Raw genomic sequence first — 11,904 nt, forward strand, 5'->3', positions numbered from 1 at the left:
TATAGCCATCAGGCATGGGAGGAAAAAAACGCAGAGAAGTCAGCTGCAGTTGCTGAACATCAGAAAGTGGAGAACCTCTGGAGGTTGTTGTCTGGGCCATCTTTCACTCCAGTTTGCCTGAGTGCCACCCACGCACACATACTGGGAACAATTTGTTTGAGATGGAGGAGGGGGACTTCCTGATCGATACGCACCAGTTTCAAGCCTGGAACACGATATAGCCAACGTGGAGATACATGCATACATGCAAATGTATGTATAATCACCATCACACAGTCATTCACACACATGAATATTCAATACTTGACGTTGCTTGACAATGTTATTTGACATTATACTGCTCCCTTTTCACAAAGATTGTCTCCAAATCAATACTGAATAATAATTGTGGTTATTTATTTTCTATATAAAAATAACTGCAGCCTTGCATTCTGATTTTATTTCAACCTGCCAGTCATTTCTGATCAAAAACACCCAAACCTAAAGTGTCTATTTCAGCATTGTTAGCTCTTCTGATATGCCAAGAGCACAGGAGAAGACTGACAGCCACCGATCGAAAAAACTAAGATGCATCTGACCAGTGTCAATCATCATCTACAGTCTATTTTAAATTAAATCTTCAGTTATGTGCAATTTAAATGCATCAAGATGGAAGAATGACTGAAAAGATTTTGTTGTGGGTGATGCTTTGTGTTTATCGTGAAGGTCCAAGTCTGATAGAAAAGGAATTGGACAACAAAGGGTAAAAAGAATCCGTCTGGTGTTAGGCAACATGATGACCTTGGTGCATCAACACGGCTGGCTGCAGTGTTGATGTTAGCTGGAATAAAGTGGTGGATCTACAGGTATTAATCCCTGAACAAGCAGCCTGTCTGTTGGTCAGTTACTTTAAACTCCTACTGTGCAGACAAACCGTTTAACACCACAAAGGTTTTTTTTTTTTTTTTAATTCTATTGTCGATCCAGCAATAAAAAAAACAATCATCTGATTTTGGGCAAATTCTATTGTTTTGCTAACGAAATGTGAGAGGCAAAGAAGTTTTCATTAACATTTATTCATGTCTTTTGATTATTCCAGACCCTTGACCTCATATGAGATTCACATATGGTGTTGAAAATTATGCAAATCATAGTGTCTTGGCCGGAAACTGTCAAGAATGCACTTAGTGTATGTTCCAAAATGGCCCATTAAACAGCTGTGTGACATCTATTAATATGTGCATACGTCTACCCAGTGACTATTTTGTCTCCTTGAAACATGTTTGATCGTCTTCCTGAGCATGGGATTTTCTATCCTACTTCAGAGAACCAGTTAAGTCATTAAAGCTGCCATTTTTGGAAATTGGAATCTGAGACAACCATCCTGATGCATTAATGTCAAAATGAACAGAAAGAGTATGGACAGATCATTTAGATTGTGTAAAAAGACATTCTAACACATATATGCAACCAAAAAAAAAATATCATCGGTATGGGCCTGTTTAATGTGATTGTGGTGTTTATATGGATAATTGTTATTTTTAGTTTCGGGCTTTTAAACTGATTCCAAGTCTGTTACTTGTTAGAGGGAGCCACAAAATCTATTGGATTGTGCTTCGAAGCCCATAGATTTGAACTTCTCATGAGCTCGGCCAGCATGTCCAAAATAAGTCACCTTCTTGTCACTTCTGCCCAGTCAAGAGTTCTTCCATCACATTAGTTTGCTCTGCAACTGTTAGATAGTAATCCATAAGAGTAGCCCTGAAATAGCCATCAGTCGACTTGTGTCAGCCATCGACAGTGTGCAGCCCCGGCATGAAGCCTTGTTCAGGCATATTTCATTCTGCCTACAGACAAGGAGTCAGGCTGAATATAAAGTTTTGACTGTCAGAAAGTAAATGCTTAAAAGTGATTGCTCTGAGATTTTGTCACCATAGAGAGCAGAAGTAAGTGTATGTGAGGCCTCCTGGACAGGTAGATCTCTGAGCTGTACAGAAACTCTCTCTCTCTCTCTCTCTCTCTCTCTGTCACTACCTCTCTGGCTCGCTCGCTGAGCTACCAAGGAAGGAAAGTGCTACAAAGCAGAGAGTGATACGTTCATACATCTGTGAGCAGAATAGGACAGTTATACTCCTGCACAGACTCAGACACGGACAAGAGGACACTGATATACTGTATGTCATTTTCCAGAGTGACCAGTTGAAATATAAGTTTCAACTGTACTTTGTGCTGGTTTCCTGATTGTGTTTGAGTTGTGGTATTTTTTATTTGTCTTTGCATGTGGTGGACGAAGTATTCAGATCCTTTATTTAAGAATATACCTACTAATTTCACAAACTTCTGTCTGGAAAGCATATCTCGCAAACATCTAATCGACTTCTTATTCTTAGTAGTCCAGGAAAGTGCATCAAATTATCAAATTATCAAATTTGGTGCAATGAAGACACATGATATGTTGAATACTATATTACATGACATCTCTTCCTCTATGTCCTTTGCTAATCTACAGCTGTGGCTGTGGCAGCCTGTGGCCAATAATATTATAATAATATTTGTTCCACCAGATCATTGTGATCATCTTTGTTTCACTGTATCAGACTGACACAAACATTCACAAGTTACACAGGAGTTGAACCCTGTCATGGCAACAACATTCACACAATTTACTTTCGCTTTAGCAACTTGTTTTCAAGGTATAATGATTGTTTTGTTGATGCAAAGAAGATTGTGTCCATTGCTTGTGATGGAGACTCCTGAAATAGCCGACATCCCAAGTATGAATAAATAACAGCAGTTCAGTAAATCATTAAAACATACATACAAGCCACAGATGGGAACAATAACAAAGAAAATTCAGTTTAATTTAATGAAAAACATTGACGATAAAATCTAAGTTTAACGTCTAGCCCACAAACAATAAAAAGGACTCACTAATGACAATGAATAATTTTGAAGTAGCTCAAGCACACTCCAAACAGCCATGTTTAGAACGCACACTGCCCCAGTGATTTAAATATGTAGGTTTTAAGTGGGCACCAATCTCCAATCAGTCAAGAAAGTCACTGATCACCTTCCTGCTAGCATGTCAGCATTTCACGTAAACACTAAGCCTAATTGCGGCACTCAAAGGATCTCTGGTCATGTGAGTATGTGTATCGGTACCATGCTGCTGTACATACTGGGTCACACTGGGTACATTTTGCTATTAATAATTCATCAGAGCAGGCACAGGAAATGTGATCCTCTCCCTGTGTAAATGTGCCGCACTTGTGCTAATTAAGACCTGGCAGCCCAGCAACAGGAGGGCTTTCTAAACATGCATTTAGATACCACTGCTCTACCAACCTCATGTAATGATTTCCCATCAGCCATGCAGAAATGTCCTCCAGCACGTAATGGTTGAGATATTCATTTCTAATCTTTTGACATGCAACTTTCGATACACAATAAACCTGATTGTCAGTGTGTCCTACAGCAGCATTATGAGATGTGGTATGTGATGTACACTTTGCAGTTTAATACACAAATGTCCAGAGGTAGGTACATGGAGTCTAGTTTATAGTAAAATACAACAGCAAGAAACCCTGAACAAAGTGAGCTGCTGGTTCCTGGTTCAACTATGTATGGCAGTTCAGTCCGTCTCCTCCTCTCTCCAAAGTCTCTCATTCACTACAGCTATCACAAGCACAAAAATGCTCCCTCCCACAAAAAGTGGAGTTCATACTGTCAGTCACTTTATAAATTGAGAGATGGAGGAGTGACATAATTAAGATGGAACCATGAAAAGGTTATTATAATTTCTAAAAATGCAGTCTCACAGCTCTACTATAAAGAGACTAACCTTTCAGCATCTCTCACATGGATGCACAACGAGCAATAAACAAATCACCACACCTTAATGAGGCATAAACTGTACAACTGGCCTACAAGCAATTACTGCACAGTGGTGGTGATTAAAAGTAGAACTTTATTGATGTTAACTTATGTGGAGCGGAGCAGTCCAACGACAGATGTCCACTGTGGATAATTAGTTGGCTGACTGGCCTGAACTCTGTGCTTCCTTTGGATCTGACTGACAGGATGATCAGGCTGGAAAATAATCCATCAACAACCACCACACTGTAGAAGAAAGATCCTGGACTTATAGCCTGTGCAGTAAACCGATAAATAAATCCATATAAATACTTTTTAATGCCACTAACACTGGTGTACAATGTGCCAATATGTTCATGCTAACATGGCTCCACACTCTTCAGTTCTACTTGGTCAATGATATCTTTCAGAGTTAGTTCTGTTAATATAATAGATAGCACAAGGTACTAGATATCTTACAGTATACTATATATAAATAGCCTAAATGAGCTGCCAATGTGAGAATACTGCCAATGGCCTGGTTGTGTGGAAAACCTGTGTAAGGTTTGCTGACTTTTATTATAGTTCGATGCAACAATACAATAGCTATGTCCAAATTCAGGGGCCATCTCCCTCTGAGGATGTGGCCCACGAAGACTGCCTCCTTCCTGAGGGATGAAGTGAAATGAGACTGTCAGGTCTACTGAGGCTCTCCACTAACTGCATCACCAGCATATCCACTGCTGTCGCTTAGCAATAGCATTGCAGTAGGACACAATGAGAAAGTTTTAATGTCCCTTTGTTTTTTAATATGTGCATTGGACGTCTTGTCTCTAGCTGGGGCCATTACCTCTTGGAAAATGGTTGATCACTGAAGGGCAAGGAATCGTTGGATAGGTCAGGCCGAGAACCATCCACCTGTTTGAACCTTTGTTTCTCTGGGATGGAAGGACGCATTTGAAGACGCTTTTGAAATGGGGACAGCCCAATCACTGCGAGCCAATCTGTCTTCAAACACAGCCTCTGAAGGATGCAGCCCCTGAATTGAGACACAATTAATGTTGCAACAATTTATTTTACACCTGACAACTATTAATCCATTCAGATTTAGATGTATAAACCATAAACTCTTGGTTTCATGGTTATTATCTGTCCACAGTGACATTTGGTGTCCCATCACTCATTTGTTTATATGCACCTGGACTAATGCAGATTGGTGCTAAACAACTGTGAGGGTGAGAGATCCGACACAAGAGCACAGTTGTTTTGCCCTGTTTTGACTGGAAGCCTACTACCTTTGGCCTTGCTTTGATTTGGACCAACTGCCACTATCAAGAATGTGAACAAGAACTGTTGACTGAGGCCGACTGAGATGGTCACTCATGGGGTTAGCCACTTGCACTAGTTTTGTGAGGTAAGCCACACACACAACCCGATGCTAGTCAGCCTTTTTTCTTTCAATGCCCACATTAAGTTTGGGAATGAACTTGCCCAAATACCAAACTGCCAGTCACTGTGGTCGTATTGCAGAGGAATGGATTTAGATTTTCATAATAAAACTTTGTCCAGCTCTTGATTTTTGCTTTTGTCCACTTTTTGTTTATCTAGTTGGTACAGAATAAAGTCCTGACAAACTACTTTGTGTCTGTGCTGGTTTGGTTTCAGCAGACTCCATGTAAATTGAGATTTTTTTATGAGAGGCAGTGGAAATGCTGTTATATAACCAGTGCCTGTGTCCGAGACACTGTCTGATTCTTTATACATGCCGGATCTGAATGACTTAGACAGGAGGGAATTCCTGGAGTTGGGAAGCGTTATATTATCAGAAAATGTTGTTTATATCTAAAACGAATTTATGTTGAAAACTCTAAAGCTCTAAATTGGCATCATTGTGTATCATCAAATCAGGCCAGATATATGGTTTTCTGTAAATCCAGATTATAGCAGACAAAAACACACTTGGAAAAAGAACCCTTTTAAAGCAGCACAATTTCACATGAAATGATGGCATATTAAGGCGCTAATGTCCCAGTTAAAATACAAACTTCCTGCCTCATTTACCAGGCCGTCAAAACCAACATGGATAGAAAAAAAAGACATCCTACTGTGTCAAACAGCGGAATAAATTTAATACGGCCTGTTTTTGGTGGGAAATATTTCCTAGGTTTGTGGATGCACCTGAGACTCTGCGCTCGAAGATACAACGCTAACAGATGTTGTGCACCAAGGGAGAGGCCCCCCCCAACACACACACACACCCCTCGTACCCACCCCCCCTTGCATCCTCCCGGCATTATTCTTTTCTTAGTGCTGGAATTCAAAAACAACGTCCTTGTGACTTATTTCTCCCTTAACTCCTTCCTGCCATCTGTTTCAGAATAGGTCACGGGCTGACTGGAGGGGAGAGAACATTGAGGAGGACGGCAGGAGGAAAAGAGAAGACATGCTCGACAGGCTCTGCAGCTACAGTCCCAGGCATTTGGGACACGCATTCGACAAGAGCCGGTGTCCCGTGTTGGTTCCCAACAGCACATGCACATCACAACAGCTCTTACTTGACAGCTTGCCAGTGCCAGTTTTTATTTGCTAACAAGCACATCAACTTTCCATTAACGTTCTTGTAGAAGAGACAGCATGAGGTCTGCAAAGAGGGGGATAAAAGACAGGCTCTCATAAAAATTACATCAGATAAGCGGATGCAGCCCAATGAACCGTAACCGTTTTGGGAGCAATTTTGAGTATCCATTAATAGTAAAAAGGAGGAAATATCAGTTTTATTTAAATCAGTTTTCAGGAGTGCGACAGTTCTCCATTACCTTCAAAAAAAGAGTCTAAATTGGTGGATGAATATCTGAACCCTCACCATGCCGTCCTCCTCTACTCCTGTCTGCCTCTGCAAACCCTATTATTCCGTCTCGGATTCTCTCACTCTGATATTCACCTTCTCTCTCTTTGGGATGTTTTTTTTTCCCTCCCATCTCTCTGACATTCCACTCTTTATCCCACATCTTCTTCTCCCTAAGGCCTTATCTCTACCCCACCAGCACTGCTCTACGCCCACACACACTCTCTCAGTCATACATCCACCACCCCTGCCCCCCCCACCCCTGTCCTTCATTTCAGTCGCAGGCATCCGTCTCCTTCAACTCCAGTAGTATAACCAGCTAGCTATAGCTGTCAGGGCCTGGGAGCTGTCTAGATTATGATTATGCTATCATATTGCCCTGCCAATGCGGTTATCTCCAATTCGGACCTAGTGGAATCCAGTTTCATATTGGCCATTCATGTTTAATGAGACAGGAGTTTAGAGGTGGGTGTTAGTGCCAGTGACCCTGAGGACTAGATCCAATTCAGCTTTGAGCTGGGTCAAGTGCGACGTTAAAACATAGGCATAAGCACTGTATGTATTCACATTTTATAGTGTAAAGAGAAAGAATCAGAATTTGACATTCAAGTTGTATGTTGTACTCCTGAGTTATGTCTTTGTGGCAAATACGTCACAAAAATTATTACTGAGGGTTGAGTATTTGTTTTATCGTGGATTTACTAAGACAGCTGAATAGGTTAAATATTACAATATCTTAACATTTAAGAATGTAAAAGCTACTTCAGGCCATAGACTGCAACTAAAGATGGCTGACATGACAGCTCACAAAAGTGAAACCAAATCATTTGGATCACCCCCTGCTGGCTGGCTAAAGTAAAGGTTATAAGCATGTCAGCAGATGGGAGATGGATCTCATAAAAATGATTAACTGTTTCCAAAGATGGTTTCTGTAATTTTACATAGCTCTTGTCACACTGGTGTATGTCCATGTCCTCATGTTACTAATACATTTTATTTTTATTCAGTTGTTTGATGCTATAAAAATGGTCAATGTCATGATTGACAGCTGAGACATGATTAGTCCAGCGGGTGTATTTTCAGGACCTCAATAACATCCACATCATGATCACACATTTGCAAACTCTGGTTTCAAATGTCATCAGTGAAAGATGGCAGCACCTGTACCTGGAATATTTATAGCTTCATTTGTGTACAACAGCAGAAATGTCAGACACCTTGTCCAGCTTTTTACGTACATTCAGGCACAGAACTAAGTAGAGCTCACCTGATAAGAAAACAAATACAAGGACTGTGGTTATGAACACGAAACAGGGTTTTTTGTTGTGGGTTCATTCTTACGTGTTAATAGTGTATACAGTTGATACATGCTCTCTTTCTACCCTTGTCTCCTCCCCCACCCTCCTCAGCAGCTGCACTGGGAGAAATCCTGCTGCGATGATGAGCCTTCAAAACATCCATAAGTTTTAACCATCCTCACAGACAGATAGAACTCATAGTTTCAGCTGTGTGTGTTCCCACAAGGGGCATGTAGTTCTCAGCAGGCAGCCACCCGCACTCTCTGTGTACCTCTCACTCTGGCTCTGTAGTGCATCAGAATGAACTGTGCGTACCCCTTCCAGGAGCAAGATTGAATCTTATTCTGTGGGAAACAACGATGTCATTACCCCTCATGTTGCACAATTTCAAACTATGGGGGCTTTTGTTAATGCCAAACTTTCCCAACACTTAGAAAAGTGATTTTTCGAGAATATGGCATCATCATTGCAAAGTCTACAGACAGAGCTGCGTAGAATAGGTCAAACCAATGACATCATGACACAATAAAACTTTCTGTATTTAAACTGACACTAGAATGACAATCCTCTACCAAGACCTATCAGTCCCCTCATAAAACTAAATTTTCATTCACTTGATCTGGATTTTTATTTGGATCTGCACCAAATTGAACACAGTCCCCTGAACATTTTTTTTTTTTCACAATCAAGAAAAAAAAGGAAATTCAGTAACACCCTGCCTTGCGATGTTAAAGAAAGAGAAAAAAAACTCAACCCCCAAATTCGGTTCCTCTTCTAGATTTAGTGGGTTCTTACTTGACCCATACTGCAACCTTCCACTAGGTTTAATCCATCTAGTAGTGTACAAGCAAAACATACAACCAAAAAACAAACAGAAAGAGGTGAATGTATAACCTCCTTGGCGGAAGTAATTAATGGCTACTATTTTGGACTCCAGTATCCATTTTCCCTTTTTTAACAGCACACTACTTTTGCTACCACATATTAAACTGAAGAATGTGAAAGTAAATGTTTCCAATTTGGTCCCAGTTGCCCATCACACTTGACTGTTTCAATTTCCACACCTATGGTCATTACAGAGATCTCAGCCCATAATCCTGCAGCTCTCTGGCTCCCTGCCAATCCCTGAGTTATTAACAGAAATTTGGTTGATGGAAAAAGTGCTTTAGGAAGAAGATAAAAGAATGAGATGAGAGAGATAACTGTGCCTGATGTGTTATTCTATCTAGTCCTCAGTTTCAGAAGTACTGATTATTGTTCAGAGCATCCAAAGCTTTTAGTGTCAGCAGAGAATAAAGGGTGGTGAAAGTTGATCTGCATTGGAAACAATTCCAGTGTTTAATAATAATGTGTGCTTGTTAATGGTGGGAAGACTGTTAGGGCATTCGTCAACTTCTCTTTGTTCGGCTGCAATATTTAGTTTTCTCTAATGATGTTCATACTGTTCAATAGAAAAACAGTATTTCTAAGAGAGTGATGCATCTAGAACCATTACATCGTTCTTGCTGCTAATTAACAATGCACGTTAAAAAATAGCACAAAGCCTTATTACCTCCACCAAGGAGGGTCTCTCCCCTGTCTGTTTGTTAGATGGTTTGTTTGTTTATCAGCAGGATTATACAGAAACTAACAGAGCAGATTTCCATGACACCTGGTTGAAGGATGGGACATGGGCAAATAAAATATCACTAATTAAATTTTGTCAAAGATCCAGACAAAGGGATGAATCAAGTATTTTTCTTTCTTTTTTTTCTCTTTCTTTAACATTGCAAGATAGGGCACCTTTACTCTCTTCATAAGATTTTAGGTCTTTAGAAGATGTTAAGTGCCTTGCCTTTGATGACAGCAGATTCTCTTCATCGGCCACAGCAGCAGAGGTAAGTTGTGTGAGAAAGAAAATAAGTGTGCAATCACAGAGAGGGACAAAATTAAAAACTGGGACCAACATAGTCAGTATTTATTAACAGGATAAACAGGATATTGGATAAAGTGCAAAAAGAAAACATATTTAGGTAGGCTACATTCTTCTTTTGCAGCGATAGATAGATAAAAAAATGTATATCATCAAATACTCAGTGAGTAAGTGGAGTGGGGAGGAGTGCTCGCTCGCTCCTGTGCGTCTAGCCGGGCATTGTGCACCGTGGCTCGGCCTATAGAGCTTTTCACCAAAAAAGTGTGCGTCCTATTTACAGGCAGGCCAGTTAAGATGGACATACGATATTTTATCGCCGGCTGGATATAATTGTACCACAAGCCAGAAGTGGCCCTAGGTCCTTAAGTTTGACATGTCTGACGTAACAGCTTCTTGAATGGCTGTCCCACTTCGTAGGTTAACCACTAACCCTTGTGACTCTGCTTCAAGGGGAATGATAACCTTCAAGGGAAGGAGAAGGGGTCAAATGGGATTGGGCCACAGTCACCATCCATACTTTCACCATACTGTGCTGACCAGATGTACTGATATATGATTTTGTCTTACAGGTGCGATCAAATGCATCCAAAAAGATACTGTGAAGTTGCAACATTTGATTAATCATTTTATATTTTTTTGGTTTTTGTATTTCTTTTGTTGATGAGGAAAACACATACACAGCCACAGTTACAGAAACACTAATATTGTGTATTGTTTTCCATCAGGTCTTTGATGGGCAAGTGTAACTTCAGTCCCTTCTTCACCACTCTAACTCATCTGTGTCTCTGTATTTCTGTTTCCGATCATCATGAAGCAGCTGGTGGAGGCAGCCATAGACATGCACACCATGGAAATGTTCCATCGGGACCTCAAACTGGAAAACATCCTGATCCAAACCACTTCTGATGGTCCTCGAGTGCGGATCATAGACTTTGGATGTGGCTGCTATGCAAAAGACGGCCCTTACCACTCCTTCTCTGGTACGGTTCTGTTCCTGACGTTCATTGAAAACTTCGCCTGTTCCGTTATCCTTTGTTTATCAATCTACTTCTATTTTGCATACAGGAACCAGTGCGTTTGCTCCTCCAGAGTTGTTTTCAACTTACAGTTACGAGGCCGTCCCCACCACAGTCTGGCAGTTGGGTGCGGTGCTGTTTGAGTTGTTGGATGGAAGCATAGAATTTGACACCAAAGCCTTCATCCGCAGTGAGGTGGAAATCAACGATGAGCTGTCCCAAGGTAAAATCACAGTAGCTGTGTTTTGGTATTAATAGTGTGCAGTTATAGTGTTCCTTCCATGTTGCAGTATATCAATGCAGACTCCAGACTAATCTTTCCTTTCTCTTTAATTGTCTCTCTTCTCAGAGTCCCAGGATCTGCTGAACATGTGTCTGGCTCCACATTCTGACAAACGTGCAACACTGGAGCAGATATGGGAGCTCCCCTGGTTGTCATGTTCCTGTGTGAACTGTGACAAATGAATTATTTAGAACTGTGGTAGTGGGGGGTGGTTAGTGTTGGTGGCAGGATGGAGAGAGTGGGCAGGTGGCTCAGGGATTGGTGCCAGGGAGAGAGTCTGATGGTGTACAGGTGTACTGCATTTACTTATTACTCTCCCCCCCTTTATCAGCAGTAGCGTGCTTGGACACAAGGTCAGGAGGAGTAGCTGGAGGCTAACCGAAAGAACCCAGGAGGACAATTGTGTATATATGTGTGTGTGTGAGAAAGTAATAAAATAATTAACTAAGCACTGACCAGACTCATCTGTGTCGAGGAACCCGCGGTGGCACGAGCCTGTCACAATAACCTATAACCAATTCATTTCTACCACAAGAGCCAGACAATCATTTGTCAGATGGACTAATCTTTTGTCATAAACACAAATGTAATTTTTATTTTGTGACCACACAAGTTCCTCTGATCCTTAGGCATTTTATCACACAATTCTACACACTGTACCTTTGAAGGAGAAAATTTAACTGAAAATGTATTTTCCTACTTCATATTTTCCTATAATC

The 11,904-nt window shown here is 40.9% G+C and overlaps 1 protein-coding gene across 2 annotated transcripts; it reads left to right on the plus strand.

The window, feature by feature from the left end:
* The first annotated feature begins 9,868 nt into the window (after positions 1–9,868).
* Positions 9,869–11,636, plus strand: LOC138411884 (serine/threonine-protein kinase pim-2-like). 2 transcript variants are annotated; one of them, XM_069533321.1, is made up of 4 exons: positions 9,869–9,986; positions 10,704–10,866; positions 10,952–11,125; positions 11,252–11,636. In XM_069533321.1, the coding sequence occupies exons 2-4, from the start codon at positions 10,725–10,727 to the stop codon at positions 11,365–11,367; spliced, it is 432 nt and encodes a 143-aa protein (XP_069389422.1). In that variant the 5' UTR covers positions 9,869–9,986; positions 10,704–10,724; the 3' UTR covers positions 11,368–11,636. The 2 variants fall into 2 exon arrangements, with proteins under 2 accessions (XP_069389422.1, XP_069389421.1); XM_069533320.1 differs by lacking the exon at positions 9,869–9,986 and having other exon boundaries at positions 10,048–10,866.
* The last annotated feature ends 268 nt before the right edge of the window (positions 11,637–11,904 follow it).

This window comes from Paralichthys olivaceus, chromosome 10 (assembly GCF_024713975.1).
Source record: "Paralichthys olivaceus isolate ysfri-2021 chromosome 10, ASM2471397v2, whole genome shotgun sequence".
NCBI classification, from domain to species: domain Eukaryota; kingdom Metazoa; phylum Chordata; class Actinopteri; order Pleuronectiformes; family Paralichthyidae; genus Paralichthys; species Paralichthys olivaceus.